At 41.2% G+C, this 24,925-nt stretch overlaps 2 protein-coding genes across 9 annotated transcripts in view; both read right to left on the reverse strand.

The window, feature by feature from the left end:
* Positions 1-9,060, reverse strand: part of IL18RAP (interleukin 18 receptor accessory protein) — a 33,713-nt gene extending 24,653 nt beyond the window's left edge. For 3 of the 6 annotated variants that reach the window (XM_053890506.1, XM_019428513.2, XM_019428508.2), the window contains exons 1-4: positions 8,973-9,060; positions 8,677-8,881; positions 7,069-7,172; positions 500-669 (exon numbers count right to left, since the gene is read on the reverse strand). In XM_053890506.1, the coding sequence (XP_053746481.1) occupies positions 500-572 (73 nt within the window). In that variant the 5' untranslated portion in view covers positions 573-669; positions 7,069-7,172; positions 8,677-8,881; positions 8,973-9,060. Of the gene's footprint in view, positions 1-499; positions 670-5,157; positions 5,681-7,068; positions 7,304-8,676; positions 8,882-8,972 lie in introns of those variants that run through there. The other 3 variants (XM_019428510.2, XM_019428511.2, XM_019428512.2) reach the window with 3 other exon arrangements.
* A 7,170-nt stretch (positions 9,061-16,230) lies between these two features.
* IL18R1 (interleukin 18 receptor 1) overlaps positions 16,231-24,925 on the reverse strand; it is a 36,250-nt gene continuing 27,555 nt past the window's right edge. For all 3 annotated transcript variants that reach the window (XM_053890507.1, XM_053890508.1, XM_019428517.2), the window contains exons 11-12: positions 20,476-20,634; positions 16,231-18,588 (exon numbers count right to left, since the gene is read on the reverse strand). In XM_053890507.1, the coding sequence (XP_053746482.1) occupies positions 18,233-18,588; positions 20,476-20,634 (515 nt within the window). In that variant the 3' untranslated portion in view covers positions 16,231-18,232. The remainder of the gene's footprint in view (positions 18,589-20,475; positions 20,635-24,925) is intronic.

Consider the following 24,925-nt stretch of genomic DNA (forward strand, 5'->3'; position numbering starts at 1 on the left):
TAAGTCAAGTTATTTTGCTATATATCTTAAATTTACACAGTGCTATATATCGCTTATATCTCAACAAAACTGAAGGAAGAAAAGATCAAACTCTAACTTACATTTACAAACAGTGCTGGATTTAACAAGGGATTAAGCTCTTTTGTGTGTCTGTCCTCTTCACTGTTTCCATTTAGAAGTTCATGTTCTAACTCCCTCTTCATGGACTTGAGGGGCCACTAGCCATAGCAGTTTCCTGTTAGAGAAGGCTGAACCACCCCTCGTTCATCTTCAGCTGCTCCCTCTGAACACCCAGCTATTGTAAATGGGTTCCTCACTGATGTGTGGTATAAGCTGAAAGCTGTTCACCCCAGTCATTTCTCTCCCTCTGCACCCGTCTTAACAATAAGAAGGAAATGCTCTGTATTAACAGGTCAAGTTGCTGATATATCAGAATATCTGTCACTTTATACTTTGACCACAAGACACACAGTGTTAACATGAAAAGTGAAATCCCTACCTGAAATATTCAGTCCTTTAGTTCTCTCTCCTGTGACAAGCCAGAGAAATATCCAGCCCAAATAAAGCGTCATTCTCCCTGGGTCTTGTCATCACTTGAATGAATTTGTTCCCTTGCCAGGCTGTGGTACGTTGTGTTTCAGAGCTCTTCCCTGAGAACCCTCTTCATTTCTGTAAGTCAAGAGGTGAGAAAAGGAGAAATCAGAACCAGTTATCAAAATGCAAGTCACACAGGAAGCTTTGAAAGGGCAGGTCACACCCAAGCGAGCCTTCCCATGCCCACAATAGTGTGTGGCAGTCTCGTTGAACGTGTCATTTCTTGTACATCTAAAGGAGGAAGAGCAGCGTCTCAAACTCATGGCAACCACTTGGACCTCTGCACCATACCATGTGTTCTTTTGGTGCCATTTCTTCATGGAATTCTCCTTCTGTCCCTCCCCCACCCCCTTCCCTTTCCCTTTCCCCTCCCTCTTCTTCCTCTTCTTCCTCCTCCTCCTCTTCTCCTCCTTCTTCTTCTTCTTCTTCTTCTTCTTCTTCTTCTTCTTCTCTTTCTTCTTCTTCTTCTCTTTCTTCTTCTTCTTCTTCTTCTTCTTCTTCTTCTTCTTCTTCTTCTCTTCTTCTTCTTCTTCTTCTTCTTCTTCTTCTTCTTCTTCATGTTATCACCTAGCATGCATATTTCCATGAGTATTTTGGAAAAAGTTAAGTGAAACTTTTCCAGAAAAGGGGACCCAAATTGATTGAAAATGTCAGGTTCTCCACAGTTAGGAAGCCTGTACTATAGCTCATATGTATAAAATTTGAGAATGTCCACATGTCTGTTTTATTTGCTTTTATTAGTAGTTGTAATAGCTGTTAGAGAATAGACTCTCTTCTCCCCAGATAAGAAAGGAAAATGGTCACTGGATATCAATATTATTGTCTTACTCTGTGTATTACTCCTTGGGGTTGTTAGAATAAGGAAACTTTCTCCTGAGCTTTGCCTAAAAATTTGTCCTAAAACATTCCCATACTGTCTTAGGCTCTTTAAAGTGAAAGTGGGGGTTGGGGCATCTGGGTGGCTCAGGCAAGAGTCCGACTTTGGCTCAGGTCATGATCTCACAGCTTGTGAGTTCGAGCTCTGCATCAGGCTCTGTGATGACAGCTTGGAGCCTTGAGCCTGTTTCAGATTCTGTGTCTCTCTCTCTCTCTCTCTGCCCCTTCCCCACTCTTGCTCTGTCTCTCTCTTCTCAAACATAAATAAATGTTAAAAATAAATTTTAACAAGTGAAGGTGGGGGGCTGAAGGGGTGGGGGGAATGGGTGATGGACATTGAGGACAGCACTTGTTGGGATGAGCACTGGGTGTTGTATGTAAGTGATGAATCATGGGAGTCTACTCCTGAAGCCAAGAGCACACTTGTATACACTGTATGTTAGCTAACTTGACAATAAATTCTATTTAAACAATTAATTTAAAAGTAAAAAAAAACAGTACTAAACATAAAAAAAAATTAAAGTAAAGGTGGGGTGGGGAACAAAATAATCCTCTGAAATAGAAAAAGTAAAGGAGCAGATCACGTCAAGAGAGAATGAGAGCCCTGCCCTGCGTTCATTGCACTTTTAACTCCCTTGTTGATAGGGTGGCCATTGCAACTTTCAAATGAATTATAAGAGATGCGAGATAAGGATATTGGGTGTGGGTCTTAGTCCAATGGGCTGCTATAATAGAATACCACATAGTGGGTGGCTTATAAACAATGGACATCTATTGCTCACAATTCTGGGGGCTGGGAAGTCCAAGATCAGGTCACCAGCATGGTCATATTATCCTGAAGGCCCTCTACTTAGTTCGTAGTGCCTTCTCACGGTGTCCTCGGGTGATAAAAGGTGCTAGTGATCTCTCTGGAGTCTCTTTTATAAAACACTAATCCTATTTATGAAGGCTCCACCCTTATGACCTAAGCACCTTCCAAAGGCCCTACCTCCTAATACTCATTATTAGTGATATCATCTTTAGAGGTTAAAATGTCAACATATGAATTTGGGGAAGAACACATTCAGACCAGAATAGTGTGTGTAATATTTGATTGTTGTTTAATGTTGTTTCAAGCAGAAAATAAAAGTAATTTTTTTATATGACTGTTTTCATCTGTCCTTTTAGAGTCCTGAACTATTGTCACTAATGTAAAAATTACTCTGTATTACTCTGTGGGTTACTCTTGGGGTGGTAGGTATAAGAAAACTTATCCCTGAGTTTTGTCTAAGAATTCCCCCTAAGACACTCCTATACTGTCTTAGGCTCTTTAAAGTTGGGAGAGGGGGTGGACAAAATAAACAGTAAAGTCCCTGTCCTCAAGGATCTGTCACAATGTGAAAAACAATGTTGTTGTTTTTTCATTTTGAATTCTTTGTTTTATTTTTTAAATTTCATTGACACTTTTATTTCACGTCAAAAACATGTTTTTGTGAGAACAATGTTAAATAAAAAAAATTTACTGACACTTACTGTAAGTAACAGTAAGAAATACTTTTATTCAAAACTATTGCAATAGGGTAGAGAAATCAAGCTCAACTCAGAATACAGCAAGGACGAGCGAGAATTTATAGTCAAAGAGCAAGGTGAGGGGGTCAGGGGATGGAAAGTTACTAAAGAGACATCAAGGGTAGAGAGATTCTTACTAAATGGATCTAATGGAGTTCTTGCTCAAGGTGAATCAAGGGCTTAGATATCAAGGATGGGAGAAGAGGACTTTGATCAGATATCAAGTGTAGAAGGATGATTTAGCAGGACGCTTTGCTAAGGCTGGTCTGGGCAGACAAAACATATGACTGGGGCCAGGGTGTAGGCCTAGTGGAGAAGAGGTCTCAGAGGAGCTGGACTAAAGTTTGGTCAAGAAGAGACCCTTTGTCAGGATGCCCATGTGACTTAGTAAGTTAAGCATCCAACTTCAGGTCAGGTCATGATCTCACGGTTCATGAGTGAGTTTGAGTCCCAGGTCAGGATCTGTGCTGACAATGAAGAGCCTGCTTCAGATTCTGTCTCCCTCTGTCTCTCTCTGCCCCTCCCCCTGCTCGTGTTCTCTCTCTCTCTCTCTCTCTCTCTCTCTCTCTCTTTCTCTCTCTCTCTCTGTAAAATAAATATACAGTTAAAAAAGAAAGAGAAGAGTGTCTTTGTCAACATAAACATGCAAATAAGCAATACAGAAGAATGCATTACAGAAATAAACACAGTGATGACAGAAAAAAAGTAAAAAGGAAGGAAGAAAAGACAGACAGAAAAGACAAGGAAAGAAAGAAAGAAAGAAAGAAAGAAAGAAAGAAAGAAAGAAAAGAGGGAGAGAGAGGAAGGAAGGAAGAGAAAGGAAAGAAAGGTTACATGAAATGTCACTTGGCGCCTTTAAAAGTCTCCCCCCAATATCCATATTCTTTAGGAACCTGACAAAATCAATCTCTTTCTCTTTCAACATCTAACCAGCCAACCAAGTTCCTCTCCTCACCCCTCCCTGCCTTGCTGCCCTTCCTGCAACCACTGCCTCCACCCCCCAACTTGCCCAGGACCTTTCTTTCCAGGTATTCCCATGTTTTCTCATAAATAAATGCTTGACTTTCCTCATCTTATAAAATTCTTCATTTCAACTAGTTTCCAACACACACACACACACACACACACACACACACGAACACACGCTATTATCTCCCACATCTTCAGATGCCGGAGAAGAAAGTGATTTTAATATCTATAATTTTTTGTCAATAATTACTGTTTCCCTAACAGAAATAGTGAGCTTGAGCTGTCTTTGGGGATCCAGTTGGAGCATTGCGAAGACAGCTGGGTAGGACTCAGAAATTTTTCTGTGGGATGCCTGGGTGGCTAAGTTGGTTAAGCGTCGCACCTTGGCTCAGGTCAAGATCTCAGGGTTCATGAGTTCAAGCCCCGCATCAGGCTTTTCCCTGACTGTGTGGAAACTACTTGGGATTCTCTCTTTCTTCCCCTTCCCCCCTCAAAATAAACAATTAAACTTAAAAAATGCTTCTGGGGGTCAGCAGCATGGGGAAGCATTCAAGCCAGGAGCATCTGTAAGCTGCCAGGAAAGGGCAGACAGATTTCCCTAAAGAACACCGGCCTGGCAAGGGTGGGTCAGGGCTAAGGATGAAACGAAATAAGCTGAAAAAGGAAGAGAAGAAACAGAACACAGAGACTATCTTCATCCTAAGCACAGAGAGAGTCTGCAAGGAAGATGGGATGTTAGTGTCAGAAGCTACCGAGTAGGCACAAAATGGACTGAGAAATGGCTTCTGGCCTTGGCTCCAATAGATCAGATCAGCTTGGGCAGGGGCCGGGGCTGAGTTGACAGAGAGCAGGACAAGAAAAAGAAGTAGTGGGAGGAATGTGAGGGGTGGGGACAAGCCGTGAAGTCCACAGGCTGCACACACGGAGCAGAGAAGCCAGAGGTGGTGTTTGAGCGCTTGTGGACAAGGGCAGAGCGTATACACCATTTGGGAGAATGAGTTTGCAGGCTAGCAGGTCAGAGTGAGGAATTAGGAAGCGATAGAATCCCCAAAACCATGGAGAAACCAGGACTGGGTAGGAGGCACGTGGCCATGCATAGCAGTAAGGTCCATTCAGACCAGTTTGCCCAGGGGGGACCAGAGCACAGGATGTTTCCACCTGGCCACTGACCTACTGAGAAGAGAGTGTGCTCAGGGGGCAAGAGGCTTCATGAGACGGCGGAGCACCTTGAAGGGAGCCAGGCACAGGGACTAGAGTTACTGCTTTGTTTATCCCCATTGGTGGCTCTTTTTATAAAGACTGTGGTCAAGGAAAAAGGCAAGATCAGCAACTGCCTTTTAAGATGTGGCCTCCCCTTCGCCTTTCTTCCCTTTGCCTCATAGAATAATCTCTCCATCTCCAACTTCTAGAGACATCTTCCTAAAAAGCAAACCTGAGCGTGCCATTTTCATGCTATAGACTTCACCAGCTCCACTGTATGTGAGACACCGAATTCATCCCGGCCACCATTTATAAAACCCTGTGGGACTTGATTTGGCTCTCTCATGTCTTATCTTGCATTTCTTCTCCAGAGAGACCCTCTCTGGCCATTGGCATAATAAGCTCATCCCTCCCTCCTCACCACTGTACTGGCCAGCAACCATCTTTTATTACTCATTTTATATTTGTCTTAGTTCACGTTACCGTCTCAAAATATGTTGTTTTAAAAATTTCTTCTGGGGCGCCTGGGTGGCTCAGTCGGTTGAGCGTCCGACTTCGGCTCAGGTCACCATCTCGCGGTCCGTAAGTTCGAGCCCCGCGTCAGGCTCTGGGCTGACAGCTCAGAGCCCGGAGCCTGCTTCTGATTCTGTGTCTCCCTCTCTCTCTGCCCCTCCCCCATTCATGCTCTGTCTCTCTCTGTCTCAAAAATAAATAAACGTTAAAAAAAATTTAAAAAAAAATTTCTTCCCCGGGGCACCTGGGTGGCTCAGTCGGTTAAGTGTCCAACTCTTGATTTTGGCTTAGGTCATGATCTCACGGTTCAGTATTTGAGCCCCATGTTGGGCTCTGGGCTGACAGCACAGAGCTTTCTTGGGATCTCTCTCTCTCTCTCTCTCTCTGCCTCTTCCCCACTCATGCATGCTCTCTCCCTTTCTCTCTTTCAAAATAAATAAACTTAAAAAAAAAGTTCTCCCTCAACTAGAATCAAAACTCCATGCCAGTGGGAACTGAGTCTGTCTTTTCCAGCCTTCATGCTCTCTCCAGGAATAGTGGCTGGCCAACAACAGGACCTTAGTAACTCCTTGTTGGTAAGTTATCCACACCACACTGTAATTGTTATTTCATATACTGTGTTCTCCCACTAGACTGGGAGCTCCTTAAGAACAAGGATCCTGTTTCAGAAATCTTATCTTCAAATCCTTGGACAAAGCTTTGTGTATAAATCACGATCAGTTCTGTCATCCAGATAAATACGGAATACTTCGAGAGGAGTCAGAACAAATGCACATCAATCTAGGTTTGAGGGGCGCCTGGGTGGCTCAGTCGGTTGAGCGTCCGACTTCGGCTCAGGTCATGATCTCACAGCTCGTGAGTTCGAGCCCCGTGTCGGGCTCTGTGCTGACAGCCTAGAGCCTGCTTCTGCTTCTGCTTCTGTGTCTCCCTCTCTCTCTGCCCCTAACCCACTCACATTCTGTCTCTGTCTCTCTCAAAAATAAATAAACATTTAAAAAAAAAAAATCTAGGTTTGACCATTAACTTGCTGTGTGACTCCAGTTAAGATACTTAACCTCTCTGTGTACTTCAGTTTTCTTATCTGCAAAATGAATTATTTGGACTGTGTCAGTAGTTCCTTCACCTTAGAGCTAGAGAATCAGAACTTCTGGGGTCTAAGATAGGAAATGTGTATTGTTTTTAAGCTCCTTGGCTAGGGAACCATGAGAACAGGATTGCTAATATCATTTCAGCTTTAACATTTCTGTGATTCCATGTTTGAATATCCAGAGCCTATAGCAAATTAATTACCACACCTAGCAGTCTCCAGACCTCAGAAATTTCCATCCCAACCAGAGCCAACAGAATCTCTCTCCATGATGCACTCACCTGCTGGTCTAGGACTTCAGGTTGCCTGGAGCTCTTTCCATGCTACAGCTCTCTCTGGGACATCGTTTTTGAAATTTTCTTGATTTCAAGAGTCACCTGGAATACTGATTACAAATGCAGATTTCTGGACTCTCCAAATCATATTAAATCAGATTCGCCAGGAGAACATTGGAATCTACCTTATAAACGAGTGTCAGGACCATCACTATGGTCCAGGGAGCATCCTCGGGAAGCCCTGCTCAAGAAATAATAGAGCTTGGGGAGGTGGGTCCGGGCTGAGTTATAACAGCTGTTGTCAGCACTGGTGGCAACTGAACAACACAAAGACAAGCCTATTCTGGAAACCCCATTTATGTGGGTTAACACACTGTGTGACTTGTTTGTCAATGTCTGCTTTTGAAGACTATTTAACATCTATGTGATGACTCTCATTCCACCATCACCAAAACACTTTCACGAATCATATGGAATCACACAAGAGGCATAGTATATGCTTTATTGGGCAAGGACAACTTAATCTAAAACAGTCTGTAGAGTCTCTGTTGATGGGAGTTAAAACCATGGACAGGTGTCACTGAATATAGTGCACTGCTCTCATTTATTTTCTGGTCACAGATGGGAAGATGATTGTCCTTCACGTTTTACTGATGGACCACCAAAGCTCACATTGTTTGAAATAGAAGTCCCCAATATTAATGATAATCACACATCTGGTAAGTATTAGAAGAATATTATTCCAGATTAATATTTCCAGATTCAGAGGTCTCAAAGCCTCTGATTATCCCATCACTACATGCTATCCTGTCACAGAAGAAGACAGGAGGCCAACAGGGCATCTTCAAGTATCTGACGTGTCTCTTCTCCAAAACATCTCATACCTGCTTTTTGAGAGGCACAATTCTTTTGTTAGAAGTTGAAGATTCCTCCGCCTCCATTGGTCAAAGCTACACCTTCAATTATCTTTGGTTGACAATGAACTAAAATTTTTGCTGGCCTAAGTTTTTGATGAGATAAGGCGAAAGAGAGGAAAATGCTAGAGAAGGTAAGTGTCAACAGAGCTTTAGGAAGGAAAATCTTACTGCCAAAGATAAACAAAGTACTTTATAATTGCTCACGGGATCAGCAGTGACTCTACACTGAGAACACAGGTGCACAGAGAGATATGGTCTAGGACAATAGTAACTGTTTAATTCAATTAATGTTATTATGATTTTCACATGGTCCATGTGAGCTTTATACCTGATTGGCTGGGAATTACAGAAAATCCAGCGTGTAGTGCCTGCTCTCACTCACTTGACCTTATGATCTTATGATCAAGCCAAGATAAGGATTAGAATTTGACAAACATCTTGAGTCCTTTTACTCTGAACCTGTCCCACAAAATGCTCAAATCATGGTACATAGGTATATTTCATAACCATCATGTTTTTATAAAGTGAAGACTCCATAGATAGGAAGATCTCAATTTTCTTAGATGGCAATCTGTTATTTAAAAACCTCACGAAAAGGAAGTGTGTGAGAAATTCACTTTGAAAATTATTTAAGTTCTTTTCTCAACTTATGTTTTCTGGTTAGGAAATCTAGTGGGAAAAATGTACTAATTCTTACCTTATTTTCTGTGCTGAAGACAGAAAAAAAGAGGAAGGAACTTCAAGTCCTCATTTCAGTAACTGCCGGCTTTTGCATCCGAAGAACGTGTAAATAATATCCATTTTCAAAGGACTCTACTATTATTTCTTCCTAGCCAGAGAAATATCTGGAGGACATGCAACAGCCGTTTGGCTCACACATGCTTGGAAATAATGAGTTATACCTGGAGGACAAAAGAAAACTTTTATTAGTTTGCAAATGACCATCGTCTTTGCCAAATCCGTGATCACACAGAGAAAAATCAAATTAACTACCTGTATCAGTAGAAGGAAATGTGCTGAAGATGAAGCATCTGAAACTCTTCTCTGACCCACCTCCTCGACTAGATAAGGTTTGTGGTCAGGTTTAGTTCAAAGAATGAGTAAGCCTGTTTCCTTTACAGGGATTTCCTGTAAAGAATATAGCACTCAATTTCTCAACTTTGTTGTTTTTTTTTTTTTTTTTTTTCATCTTGTAACACTAACCTCTGAAAGTGTAACCCTTAAGACATAAACTTAGGCCTTTCTTATGACTAACTTATTAACTCTGGAAAAGGAAAAAAATAGTATCTCTCTGATGCTATTTACATAAAGCAATAATTTATTGACAGAGAGGAAATAAATTTAAAGTTTAAAATCACCAAGGTTTTCGGTACCTGTTCATTAATATAGAAAGCTTCAAAATATAACATATAATTAAGAGCACCACTATTCCTTTGATAGAACAACTAAAATCACTTTGTAAGGATCCTGAGACCACACGGTCCTCAAGAGCTCTGCCTAGAAAGCATGTTGGTTAAGCCTTGATATTGGCTTCCCTTAAGAGTCTCATATTCTTTTTTTTTTTCTTAAGTTTATGTATTTTGAGTGAGGGAGAGAATGAGCCAGCGAGGGGCAGAGAGAGAGAGAAGGAGAGAGAGAATCCCAAGCAGGCTCTGTGCTGGCAGTGCTGAGCCTGATGTGGGGCTTGATCTCAAGAATCGTGAGATCATGACCTGAGCTGAAATCAAGAGTTGGACGCCCGACTGACTGAGCCACCCAGGTGCCCTAAGAGTCTCATATTCTAAGAAAGATAAGGCTGATTCATCTGAGCGCAGCAGAGCCCCACGACCACCTCTACACATAACTGGAGGAGAACATAAAACACAAGTAAAGACTAAGTTCACTTTGGGATGAAGGCAAAATAAGTGTTTACCTGCGGTTAGGGTAGAAGAGGGGTTTAGCAATTATAGCCAGGAATGAGCCCTCAAATGTACCCGCCACTAATCATAAATCTGTGTGGGATTCCAAGAGAATGTGACTGTTTGTTTGTCTGTTTGTTTTTCAGACCTATTGCAGGAGAGGTCATAGGAAGCAGCTGAAAGGCGTGTAGAACTCCAGGCTCCCAGTGTCCTATGGGGGCAACACACTGATGAGAAGAAAGGCAGGAGACCTGGAGGCTGGGGAAAGGATGGAATGCTGGGGGCCAGCATGGAAGGAGAAAGTTCAACATAAGGCGATATTTATGACAGGTATTCAATAACTTTTGAATTTTTTTAATGTTTATTTATTTTTGACAGAGAGAGAGAGAGAGAGAGAGACAGAACATGAGCAGGGGAGGGGCAGAGAGAGAGGGAGACACAGAATCTGAAGCAGGCTCCAGGCTCTGAGCTGTCAGCACAGAGACCGACGGGGGCTCGAACGCACAGACCACGAGATCATGACCCGAGCTGAAGTCGGACGCTCAACCGACTAGGCCGCCCAGGCGCCCCTTCAATAACTTTTGAATTGAACTGGATTTGAGTCATGTGGAAGTAGAAGCAGTCCTTCTGAAGTTTCAGAATCCTAATGCAGACCTCGACACTGAATTTGATCACCTGAATAGAATTTGAATAGGCTTGCAGTTGATGAACTATCCTGTATGGGCCTTCCTCTGTCCCCCTCGTGTACATTCTGCTTTACATGCCCAGAAGTTGAGTCTATGAGCAACACCCAGTGTTCATCCCGATAAGTACCCAATAAGCTTTTCATTTTGATGAGGTCCCAATAGTTCATTTTTGCTTTTGTTTCCCTGGCCTCCCGAGACGTGTTGAGTAAGAAGCCGTTGCCGCCAAGGTCAAAGAGGTTTTTGCCTGCTTTCTCCTCGAGCACGTTGATGGCTTCCTGTCTTACATTGAGGTCTTTCACCAATTTTGAGTTTATCTTTGTGTCTGCTGTAAGAAAGTGGTGCGTGTTTCTTTCTTCCTAATGAACTTTATAATTAGCATGATTAACTCCGTATGATTTAATTCATATGTGGAACTTGAGAAACTTAACAGGAGACCATGGGGGAAGAGAAGGGGACGAAATAGTTTTAAACAGAGAGGGAGGGAGGCAAACCATAGGAGACTCTTAAATACAGAGAACAATGCGCTGCGCTAGTTTGCATTCCCACCAACAGTGCAACAGCGTTTCCATTTCTCTACATCCTCACCATCATTTGTTGTTCCCTGAGTTGTTAATTTTGGCCACTTTGACCACTGTGAGATGGTATCTCAGTTTTTTAAGAAGGTGGGGTGGTAGAGAAGCCTTACCCCATACAAAGAGAGAAAGGACAGGGGCAGGGCAAAAGAAAAGAAAAAAAAATTGAGCAGGCAGAGAATCAGAGAAGCTATATGGCTTAATCCAGAGAGAGAGAGAGAGAGAGAGGAAAATAAAGAAGGAGATACAGAAGCAGTGTAAAAAGAATAGATTAAAAATGTCTGCTTAAACAAAACAACAACCAGAATAACTAGACTAGAAAAGGGAAGAAATAAGAGGAGGAAAAGGAAGGAAAAAATATATATATTATATTTTATATATATATATATAATATAATATGATGTAATGTAATATAATATAATATAATATAATATAATATAATATAATATAATGTATGTGTGTGTGTGTATAAAATAAGAATTGACCAAGAATCAAATCAGAAAATGCAAAACTGCTGGACTGATACCTTGGAACTGGTGGCCTGGAGGAGGGGCTGTCTGGTTTGGTCAATGTCAATCTAGCTCTGGTAGATAAGCAGCTATCAGAGGTAGGAGGTCCCGCCTCCACTGTGGGCCCCTTGTCCGGTGCCTGAAGCCTCACCTCATTGGTGATGGGGAGAAAAGCGGCAACACCCCAGCCTCCCCTCCCCAGACCAGGTGTCCCAGACCACTCTGTTCAGGCTGTCCTCACAGTGCCACGGGCACAAGCCGGCCGGTTCTGTTCTGCTCCACAGTCTCCTGTGCCTCCCAGGATGCTCGGCTGGGATTCAAACCCTGATGTCTTAAAGGATCCTGCTCCACGTGCCCTGGGCCCCAGGTAGTGCCACTCTGCCCCACCGACAAAGGGCCTCTGGCTGGGTGGCGTGTGCAGGGTCTTTTGTCCTTGGAGCGGCTATATGCCTTCTTCCCACAGCTCTCAAAGAAGGGGATTACTCTCTCTTACTGCACCTGTGAGCTCATGAATGAGCCCAGGACTGGCTCCCCTCCTTCCCAGGCACTGCAACAGGGAAGCAGGCCCCAGTCCAGAGAAAGTCCCCCAACCCTGGATCATGTTAGAAATTGGTTCTTTCTCTGTTTTTTTTTTTTCCATTCCCCAGTCTGTGGTTTTCTCTGGTCCAAATACAGTCCTACACTTCCATAGCCTCTCTTTCTCTTCCTTTTGTCTCTCCACAGAAGGGGATCCCTCCCCTCCGTTCCTATGCCAGCTATTCCCAATCATGTACCTATGGCCCGCCAACTTGTCCCCGTGGTCCCCTGGAGATTTTTCTGTCACTCTGTAGCCCAGATTCCTGGAATTCCAAGTCTTCTGGCCTCAACACTGTCGTGTTTGAGGGATGAGGGAACTTTGGGTTCCCCTACTTCTCCGTCATGTTGGCTCCTCCCAAAGATTTAAATTTTAAAAAGCGAATCTATACAAATATTGGAAGAATGGGTAAATTCTCTCTATAATCAAGAAATGGGTAAATGCCAATAGCAAAATAGAAAGACAAGTGATAAATTGGAAAAACAAAATATTTGCAACATACATTGCAGTGCCTTAAGGCCTTCTATGTAAAGAAGTTCCAACAACAGAGATGAAAAAGATCAATGCCTTTGCAGAAAAATTGGCAGAAGCTAAGGGATAATTACCCCTTACGTTGCTAATGGGAATACCAAATGACAATCCCTGTGAAAAGGAAGTTGGCCATATTAGGCCAAAGTATGCATGCATTGCCCTCTGACACAGAGATCCTACATTTAGGAATATATCCCCCAAATATTCTAGGGAAAATGTGAAAAGATGTATGCATAAGACTACTGTTCACAACGGTATCTAAAATTGCAAAAAAACTGGAAATATTTGATACTGGCCAAATAAACTGTAGTACAGCCACACAATGGTGTATCATGTAGCTATAAGAATGAGAAATAGCACCATAGGCAATTAGGCAGTGATTCTGGAATATATTCTGAAATGGGAAAATAGGATGGAAAAATTGCTTCTGATATCCTACCATTTGTCTGTATGAAGGGAGGGGATTTAAATATGTATGCATTTTTATTTACATTAAAAATGGAAGGCTACGTTGACATTTTTAGAAAGCTTTGCCTATAGGGGAAGGAGCAGACAAATAGGGAAGGGAATAGAAACTGGAATTTTCTGCATATACCTTATTTTGTAGATTGGCTCTAGAAGGCTGTAGCTATTTTTGCATTATTATAAAACAAAACAAAATTTTAACAAGCAAACCCTAAAAATCAAAATCAAAGGAATCGAACTGTTTATTGGGTTGGCAAAACTGTATCAAGAGGAATAATTCCAAATGGTTCTATAAGAGCCTGACTTTATTATATTCTGATGGGATATTCTGAAGGTATAAAATACCACCCCCCAAAGAATCTCGAACTGTTTTTACTAAACAAAATGTAGATGGCTGTGTTAGTATTATGAATTGTTCTGAGGCTATTATGTTTATTGTAGGGTAAAGCAAATTAATAATGACGTCGGTTCTGGAGGACTCAGGTGCCCAGAAGCAAGTGGCTTTTCCAGCCCTTGGCAATTCCACAGTATGGGGCTTTCCCTCAACTTAGACTATAGACTAGGTCAGGAACTGGCAGCTGTAAGCAGGAGCTTCCAGATTTGGCAGATTTCTTCCTGTCTATGGCAGGATCAGCAGCTCCTTTGGTAGCCCGGTGCCTTGTGACTTTGAAAGATGTTCTTGGAAGATGAGCTTAAGGTCGGTTTCTTTTCCTCTCTAAGCAATTCTAGAATTGTCTCTGTTTAAGATTTTTTAAAAAATTTTTTGAATGTTTATTTATCTTTGAGAGAGTGAGAGAGACAGAGCTCAAGGAAGGGAGGGGCAGAGAGAGGGAGACACAGAATCCATAGCAGGCTCCAGGCTCTGAGCTGTCCACACATAGCCTGAGGCAGGGCTTGAACGCATGAACTGTGAGATCGTGACCTGAATCGAAGTGGGAGGCTTAACCGACAGAGCCACCCAGGCTCCCCCAGCCATCTCTGTTTAAACTAGCTAAAGAAGATTATGTCCATTACATCTAAAGCATGACCCATTCAGAGATACTTTATTTTGTTAAATAAAATCGTTATGTGCAACCTCAACATAAAAATGGGTAAAAACAATGTTGCACTGACTGAACTTTCTTGAAGGCATGGCAGTGGGAAGAGAGCTGGGGGAAGCTCACCTGTTTCCCCCTCACTCCACCCTGCTGCCCAGGATGGTCCCTAAGGCACCTTGAGGAGCCCTAGGACTCCCCCAACACAATCTGGAAGTCTATTCTTAACATGTTCGCCATTAATTATTAAGCACACACATCACATTATAGATATTAATATATGAATGGGTATAACATAAATTACATTGCCTGGGGATGTATGAGCCACCACAACACAGGCTGTAAAGAGACAACAGCTTGACATCACAAACCTCACACAGAAATGGAGACGTTAGTTTTAGAGCCCCCAGCCTGGACTGTGATCATTATCAGTGTAGCACACGGGATGGACCCAGTGTCCCAACCATGGCACACATATACCGTTTCCTGTTAGATTTGTGGCTTGGTCACCCTTTGAAGAGCCCTCCAGTGCTCCTGAGCCCGTCTCTTAGAGTAGCTTCTGCTCAGGAAGTTGGCCTCCTCAGAGGTTGGGTGTCCTCCCTCAGATCTGCCTTGAGCACTGGGTTCGCCAGTGTCCCGCTTTAGGCAAATATGTTGACAGCTGGAGGGAAGTTCACCCCCTGTGTGCCTGGCCGACAGTCCTGGCCAACCATCAGCATCAGCATAGCATGAGCTCCTAGTACCCGCCAGAGGCCCCACTCCCTGTACCTTGGCAGATGCCACAGCAGACATGCTCCAGTCAAGTGTACACTTTCATCCTGTGAGGGCTGGAGTGCCATTTGTCCCCTCCATCCTTACCCTAGTGTCCTAGAAGAAAGACTGAAGAGCCTTCATATCCTCTTGTCCTCCTTGGAGGTAGTCCTAAGCAACCACGCTTCCTCTCTGCAGGCCGTGTCCTAGACTCCCCTAGAATAAGTTGCCTTCCCGGGAAAGTGCCAGCACTTCCAAAAACTCATCTCAAGACTTACTGCCCAACAGGCAATTCCAAAGAGAAGAGATGATACACCTGTCTGCCCCTGCCTGTCACACTAGCTAGTCGTGTGACCTGGGTCAATCCCCGGACTTACCCCGTTCCTGGCTTTGGACTATGTGGGTAATAAGCTCTCTGCTTTAAAAGAATATAACTCTATGTTAATAAATGTTGCAGCACATAGTAGACATACATGGAGTAGTTTATCCATCTTGGATGGCTGGCTATTCACTGATTCTCTGAAATGGACCCCACCGTTTAAGGACACCTGAATCCACAGAAGAGAATGCCATTATTCTACCAATAATAGCTATTTGTTGGTCCCAGCTGGAACTGTTTGCACTTAGACTTAAAAATATGCACGCGAATTAACTGGCGTGTGAAGAGCTAATTCTTGTGCTGCGTATTGAGTGGCTTTGTGGCTTTGTAGAAGAGAATTCTCTTTTTGCTCCTGGATGGAAGGTAGAACGAAGAAGGTACATACAAAGTGAGTTGACATAAAAAAAAAAAAAAAAAAGGCAGAAGAAGATAGATGTAGAAGTTCATTTTGAATGACCCATATCTTATTAAAACAGGTAGACATCTATATTGAGAATGAGGAAGGGGAATGTTCACATAAGTGAAAAAGGCATCCAGAGACATTTCAAAATTAAGGGCACTGGACCAAAGGTTTATTAATGTCTTTTAAAGCATATGTTTAATGTACTCATTTAACACACTTAATGCAAAACTTAATAATAACACAATATATTTTATAGCACACATAATAGAAGAGAAAAACAAAATCAGTCTACATAGTAGAGACTCTGATGATAGCAATAACATTTCTCTTGACTGTATGTTTTCACACATAATTAAATTCTTTTACTTTTTTAACCATCCAACTAGCATACAAAGTTTTAAGCTCTCCAAAAAGCAAATCACTTTCTACCACTGAAAATCTAATAAAATCTTATTTTTTTTTTTTTAAATTTCAGCAATATCTACCACAGCTGTTTTAAACAGTCTCTGGTTTAAATCTGTCTGGAACATTCAGGCTGCATCCATATAGCCTAACCAGGCTTCCAGATCTACCCAAATCTTTCCTTTCTGTGTAAGGCAGATATTTGTCACTCACTCAGTGATTTCCATGGACAGCCATTATTGCTGAGGCCACCAAGAAGGCCCACAGGGCTGTGCTTGCTTTAGGGAGACAGACACATGTCTCCCAATGTCAAGTTTCACGCCTCCAAGGAAGAAATCTCTTTTTCCCTATTGATGTGCTTCTCCCATATGCTTCTCTCCGTGTACAAATGTCCTCAAGTCAAAACCGCCTTCCTTCCAGATCTCTTTCCTTTTCCTGCTCTCTGGCTAGTATTTTAGTTCACTGCTAAATAAATGAGCTAACAATTAATGATGACAATTAATAGTGACAATTAATAATAGTAATAACAACACATGAACTATTAAGTCTGGGCCAAGAACTGTGGTAGGTACTTTATTTATTCATTTGGTTCCCCTATGAAGTAGATACAATTACTCTAAATTCCAGTTTTACAGATAAGGACACTGAGGCACAGACCGGTTAGAAAAGATTCCAGGGGCCACACAGAAGTAAGTAGCTAGCACAGGATTCGAACCCCAGCATCTTGACTGCACGGCTCATGCTCGACAACCATGCCCTGCTGCCTCCACATTAACGGCATTTAAAATATATAATTAAAAAAAAATCAAGCAAGTAACTTTTTTTTTTTTTTTTTTTTTTTCCTGTGCCTAATGAATAACAGTGGCTAACAGTGAATATGGAAAATCTGGTCTGGCACCATCCTGTCTATAAACATTCCTGTTCATTAAATCAACAAATGTTTTAGACCAGTTTTGAAAGACCCTGAGAATGATTTCAATGAAAATGTGTGTCTCAGCATTTGGGGAAGTTCCCTCCAAACAGGCCCAATTAAGCAAGCCCTGTGCAGTGCTTTAGGGGGGTTCCAGTAACTGCGGGTCTGCAGCTGTGGTCAGCACACACCGAACACGTCCTGAGGCCAAGGACTTGGCACACCTCGGTCCCCTACTCTGCACACAGCCCCACCCGCTCTCTGCCCCATCCCAGGCACTCTCCACAGTGCTTAGAGGTAGGAGGCACTGTGCGGAAGTGAAGGCACCGTTGCAGTTACTACGTCACCTACAGGATCATAGAAAATGCCACTTCATCAATGAGAAAGAATGAAATATGGCCCTCTGTAGCAATGTGGATGGAACTGGAGAGTGTGATGCTAAGTGAAATAAGCCATACAGAGAAAGACAGATACCATATGTGTTCACTCTTATGTGGATCCTGAGAAACTTAACAGAAACCCATGGGGGAGGGGAAGGGGGAAAAAACAGAGGTTAGAGTGGGAGAGAGCCAAAGCATAAGAGACTCTTAAAAACTGAGAACAACCTGAGGGTTGATGGGGGGTGGGAGGGCGGGGAGGGTGGGTGATGGGTATTGAGGAGGGCACCTTTTGGGATAAGCACTGGGTGTTTTATGGAAACCAATTCGACAATAAACTTCATATATTGAAAAAAAGAAAAAAGAAAATGCCACTTCATGAACTTAAAATCCTTTAGTTCAATCATGAGCATTAAAAACGTGAGGATGTACCCTTTTTGTAGGGCGTAAGTTCCTTTGCTTTGTGCCCAGCCTCACCGTTGCTGAATATGGATTGAGAATGAGCACCTGTAGACAGTTACGGAGGAGGAAGAAACAGAAGAGGTCTGTTGCTTTTGAACTCTGGGTTCCACTGGGAGCACATGACCACAGCTCAATGTTTAGTCCTATCTCTGGCAACCTAGTGATGACTTTCATCTTCAGACTGTAAGTAAGATTTTCAGAGAGCCAAATATTTTTAATAGTGCCCTTTGTTAAAAATAGGCTCCTCCGCTCCGAGCCCAGAGCGTCAAGAGCTCTTTCTTACATTTGGCTTTTCTAAAGATCAGGACTGTGAAAGAACAGGGAAGACTTCAGATTCAGTTCCACGAGACTTGACCACTTTTGCAGGCATCAGGTACAGAAGATTCTTCCAGAACCTTGAGTTATACGACAGAGGTTTATCAGCGTTCCACTTCAGAACTCTGTGAGATTTCAAAAGCTTTAGTGATTGGGGGAAGAATGTGAAGTCACTGACAGGTGTAAATTCAATTAAGATGATTTTAATTTTCCTTTCTACCAGAGCTTCATGGAGTCCACTTTCAAGTTCATACCTGACTTCATTAGACATGTAGCTTTTACTTAGGACAATGATCAGTCTTCGGCTTTTCTCTATCAATGAGTGGATTTCATCAACAATAGCTGAAAAGGCAAGATGTGGCAAAGTAATTAAAGAGAACTAAAAGAGCAGACAGGAGATGAAAATCATTTTGCACAGTCTAATTCTGTATTATTTAACTTACTTCACTAGTAAGTTTTTCAAGACAAACCATTTATTCTTAATTCTATACACCTATGGAAAACAATCATCTAGGTAACAATAATGAAGTTGGCACTAATTCTATGCCACTCCCTCTTCTAAATGTTTTATGTATATCAACTTACTAAAGCATCATGATGATCCTATGAAGAAAGTATTGTCATCACCACCATTTTACAGATGAGGAAGCCAAAGTGCAGAGTGGTTAAGTAACTTGCCTGGAGTCACACAGCTTGTAAATGGCAGAATCAGAACCTAGGTGGTCTAGTTCTGGAGCACCTGTTCCTAACCATCATGCTATCTTGCTTGCCTCTCCACAGGCAGGGAGGAGCACACTAAAGTCCAAATTTAAAGATTATATATCTATATATCTATATCTATATGGAGATAGATCTATATGGAGATACAGATATATAGATATAGATATAGATATAGATATAGATATAGATGATATAGATATAGATAGATATAGATGATATAGATATAGATAGATATAGATATAGATATAGATATAGATATAGATATAGATATAGATATATAGATAGACATCCATCCCACAGTTAGTCCAGACCAGAAGTTGACAAACATTCTGTAAAGGGCCAGATAGCGAATATTCCAGGCTTTTCACACCATCTTTGTCACACTGCTCATCTCTGCCACGTAGCTCAAAGGCAGCCACAGACAACACATGAACAGATGTCACCTTGTTGTGTTTCAACAAAGGTGACAGACTGGATCTGACCCGTGGGTGATGGGTTGCCAATTTCTGGTTTAGACCTCTACCCTTTCTCAAATAGACGTTTTAATCCAAACTAATTACAATTAAATATACAACATTCTTTATTTTTATATAAGAACCGAGAAGAAATCTATTTGATTAATTAATTTATTAAAAATTAGTATGCTTTCTCCTTCTAATTGGTAGTATTTTCCCTTTCTCATTTGTAATCTGGGTGGGTGGGAGGGGACCACAACTATTCCTTATTTACTGCTATGTTTTCAATGCCAAGCTCAGATTTTGGCACAAGGCTGGAACTCAGTATATGTTGCATGAATGGATGATAGTGACAATGAAAATATTTATATTGTATCCTTGGTAATGCACCAGCCCCCAAAACATTCTGACGCAGATTTCAGATATTTGCTCTGGAAGACTTCAGAGAAAATATAAGGAAATGTTACTAAATTTCTTTGCTTCAAACTGGAATTTGCTTCAATGTATGTTTTAGGGTTGTTTATATTCATATACTAGTAAAAAACTGAATTTCATGACTAAAATCCGACATGAATCATCAATCTCCTTTTATTCACCCTTTTCTGACCGTAATTTTCACACCAATGCCAACCCAACAAAGAATAAGTATTTTCTGGTAAGAATGAACTGTGTTTATAGTGCAGAGAATACCGTTCTGCTGTATAAAACATTACCAAAAGAGATATTCCTACTGTGGGGCATCTCTAGATAAATGCCTCACGACAATGCTGATTCTGGGCCTGGTTCTGAAAGTGGAATGCCCTTTCCCCAAAGGTTCAGAGAAGTAGGAAGCACATTGAAGAGCCTGGGGCCCAAAGAGGTGACTCTCAGAAGTAGTGTACTTAGCTTTTTTGTCACTATTGATTCTACTGGTTTAGCTGGTCACTTTTGGTTTAGAGAATCACGTTCATTTGTTTTTAAGGCAAAACGGGGTTGTTTTTTGTAAGGCTGAATTATTCATCTTTTACAAGGAAAATCTCTCCACCAGTTCCCTATCTTGTATTCCCTTTCTTACCTCCTCCAGGCACTACATCCCTTTCATATATGCATAACTTATACCCAAAGTGTTTCTCCAACACCCTGGGCAAAATCTCCACAGCAAAGGTGTGCTCCTCTCCATTTTCGGGTCCACATTCTTTTAGGTAAGACACAAAAGCATCGTATGTTTTCCCATCTAGGAAATAAGGTTTACTCTTTTAATTACAGTGCAAATAAAAGTTTAAGTACGAATTTGAGCAAAAGGCATGAAAAATGGGAGTGGAACCAATGAAAAGGAAAAATGAAATAGAGCATCTATCTGTACAGCATCTATAATCAAATTGTACACATTAAATATGTACTGTTCCTTGTATATCAATTGGAGCTCAATGAAGCCATTTAAAACAGAATAAAGAAAATATTTTTGCTAGAAAACAAATTAAAAATTAGAGCAAGAATGTTTAAACTAGGTAACCCGTAAGGTTCATCAAATATATTTTGGTTCTCGGAGTCTTTTTAGACATTATTCTTTATCTATGACTTTTTAAGACAAACAAAAAATAGCATCACCAAATCTCATATGCTAATCAAGCAACCAACCAGAAAATTGTTTTTTTGCATGTACATTAAGACTCCCCTTTTTGGAAACTATAGAATGATGGAGATAAATACTAGATCCAGGAGCTCAAGGAATTTAAAGGCAGTTAAAGCCCAGGAGACCAAATATACCCTCAGTCTAGAACTGGAAAGCAAATCTCATCTTGGATTTCTTGTATCACCTAATTCTACAGCATCCTCATATGTCTACTCTCAGAATGACTCACTGGAAAGCCAAGACAGAAACAAAGCTGAGAGTTTACATGGGCAAGTGAGAAGAGACAATAGAGGTGATTTCACAGAAGACCATGTGGGAAGAGAAGGGGTAAAAATAGTTACAAACAGAGAGGGAGGGAGACAAACCATAAGAGACTCTTAAATAGAGAATAAACTGAAGGTTGATGGGCGGGGGACGGGGAAGAGGGGAAAATGGGTAATGGGCATTGAGGAGGGCACCTGCTGGGATGAGCACTAGGTGTTATATGTAAGTGACGAATCCCGGGAATCTACTCCCCAAACCAAGAGCACATGGTACTAGATGCCAATATGAAAACTTCCAGTCTATTGAAAGGTTTTCACTGATAATAACATCTGCTCCTATTTAATTCCTGATAATGAAGCGCTTTCAGGAGGTTAAGGCGACAAAGCCAAGATGAAAGTGTTACCTAAGCAACAAAGACCATTGTACTAATTGGGTAACTACAAAATTACATACATCTCTGTCTCCTCTACCTTCATCCAATCTGTTTGAGAAGACAAAGCAGACAGACCCAACAACTTGAAAAGTTTACAAAGAACACATTAGCAGATGCCAGACGGTGTGACAAAACCAGCAAAACAAACAGAATCAAAACAGTCAAACACTACAGCGTGATCTCCAGGGGACACGCTTTCCGAGAAAAAGAAATTTTGAGCCAAGTCCTAAATGATACAATTGATGCTAACTGGGATTGGTAGAGGAAGAAGGGGCAGTGGGTGGGGCGTGGTCTATGCCTAAGCCGTGACAGTTGGTTAGATGGTACAGGAGTTAGATATATGCTTGCCTGTGTTATTGGAATCATGAACTTGCTACTGAGTTGAAAGCTAAATATCACTGGGTCCTTTATGAAAATCTAATAGGATGAAACCATTCCAGTTCCATGTTCTTTGTGGTGCCACATCATGCATGCTCAACAATTCAGCCCGGTACCTTCAATGGCTCACAAAACAACAATTTCTGTTTCTGGCAAAGCTTCTTCAATTCCACCTACAGCAGTTCAAGTCAGAGCCTACTGTTGATTTAAAGCAATTGGTTGGCAGAATCGCATGCATACAAAAGAAAGGACAGGGGCGCCTGGGTGGCTCAGTGGGTTAGGCGTCTGACTTTGGCTCAGATCATGATCTCCCGGTTCACGAGTTTGAGCCTTGCATTGGGCTCTGTGCTGATAGCACTTTGGATTATCTCTCTCTCCCTCTTTCTGTGTCCCTCCCCCACTTTCCCTCTCTCTCTCAAAATAAATGTCACCTTTAAAAAAAATGAAAAGAAAGGACATTTTGGTAAAAACTGTAGAATTAATATGCATATCGGAGGTAGGAAAAGCTGGTATAAAAAAAGAGCCAGTTCCTAGTTTAATCAGTAAGTGGGTCCCCCAAGTAATTCTGTTAGATTGCTGTGAAATACAGCTATTTATTAGTGTAAGAGCTAGTGTTTCCATTAATAGTCATTATGTCAATGATTAGAATAGGCGCCAAGGAGTAAGAAATAAATAAGTACACTTTTTTAAAAGGTACTCTTTTTTTGTAATCATGATGTAACTAATTGCAATAAACTGGAAAGACAATTCAGCCAAATTTATACTGTAATATGCAAGTAATATAGCTTTACTCTTACCCATGGAAAATTAGTTTTTCAACTATTAATTAATTTTCAAATGCCTTATTTCAAGCAATTCTCTTCTTGGTTTAGCAAATCTTGTAATTTATATTCTAATTTACTTTAAACCCAGGTAATGAACGGCTTGCTGGCTTTGATAACAAAGTAAAGTGCTTAAGATAAGGTATCGGAAAGCTAATAATAATTATTTGGGGTTCTGTATAAATGAAGTCCTCATGTGAATGGGCATTTGGGACTTTAAGGAATCAGGCCAGAGCTTCTCAAACTGTGTTCAGCGAGTGACCATGTTTTCATTTAATTTGACTGGCTTGGGCTGATGGTTTCATTTCCAGTCCTTCATAAACCAGTACTGAAAACATTCTTGGATATTGCAGCAATATCAATTGGCCAGGAAAGTTTAAATTTTTGCACTTTATCTCCATTTCTTCCCTTTTCCACAACTGATCTCTGTCATGGACCACACTTTTCAATATAGCTGATGTAGAGCACATCTGTAAATATTTCCATGCACCGCCACATTGGGAGGTAGGAAGCGTGAACTGAAAAAAAAATGTGGATTGGGTCAAACACAACAACGAGGGGGAAAAAATCTTAGCTGAAGATCAGAAAGAGAGATATTAGTGAATGCTCATTTTGAGATACTTTCTGGTCAATGTAAGTAGAGACCTGTTCAGAAAGGGCCAACAAGAGACTTTTCGGTTGTTTGCAGTGTTTCTCTCCATCTCCAAAATTGCACACACACAGGCTCAAAGCTAAATTAATTAGCTTTGCTAATTTTATATTATTTTTTAAATTTATTTTTATTTTTGAGAGAGAGAGAGAGAGCCTCAAGCTGGCTCCGTGCTGTCAGCGCAGACCCCAACACGGGGCTTGATCCCACAAACCGTGAGATCACAAACTGAGCTGAGATCAAGAGTCAGATGCTCAACCGACTGAGCCACTCAGGTATTCCTAATTTTATATTATTAATTAAAAGTTGCAAATGTGAAAAATCTGAGACTTCTTTCATAACTTGAGGAGAGGAGGGTCTTTCTACTTCTGATCACAGATCTAGATTTAAAAAATCCATAATAATAAAAATGTACACCTGAAACTAACATAGCAGTGTGTTCAATTATCCTTCAAGAATAACAAAAAAAAAAATCTTCCACATGTGACACTACTATAAGCAAAGTCAAAAGACAGATTACAATCTGGGAATAACATTTTCATTTCATATTATAGACAACAGGCTAGCCTCCTTAAACTAGAAATAGCTCCTAGATATAAACAAGAAAAGGAAAGGCCAACAACCCAAAAGAAAAAATGGCAAAGGCTGTGAATGAGTACTTTGAGAAAAGAAGTACAAAAGAGTCTTACACAAATCAACAGTGACTCTTGCATAGGAAGCGAAATGGCAAACGAAAACTACACGGAGATACAACTATTTACCTATCAGATTGGCACATACTCAAAAGGTTTTGGGTAAGGTCATGGGACAAAAGTGACCCCATTCTTTGAAGGTGGCAGTGGTATAGTAATATGGGGGGCAAATTGGCAATATCCGCCAAAGTAACAATTGTGTCTACCCTTGGTGTTGCCAGCAATTCCACTTAGGAGAATTCTTCCTTCAGTTATACTGCCCACAGTTGAACCGATGACTGTACAAAACTATCTGTCACATCATTTCAGTAATAACAAGTTGTTTTAAATAACCCACAAGGTGACCAAATAGGCAGTGAGACAGCTGCAGAAATAAAACACTGGGCAAGCCTAACAACTGAGAGACTTTACAAACTACTATAGAAGTGCATCCAAGGCATATTAAATCAAAGTTAAAAATAGTGTACCTAATATGCGAACATTCGTTGGAGCGGAATTTGATTCTATATTGGTATTTGTTCGGCTATACTGTCAATGGTGGATGAAGTGGGAAAAACAGACATAGGATAGGATGACAGGGAGATATTCTGCTGTATCATTTCTCAGACTTTTTGTGTTTTGAACTATGTGTGTCCTACACACACACACACACACA

The sequence above is a fragment of the Panthera pardus genome, unplaced genomic scaffold (genome assembly GCF_024362965.1).
Source record: "Panthera pardus isolate Hobbes unplaced genomic scaffold, ASM2436296v1 HiC_scaffold_25, whole genome shotgun sequence".
NCBI lineage: Eukaryota > Metazoa > Chordata > Mammalia > Carnivora > Felidae > Panthera > Panthera pardus.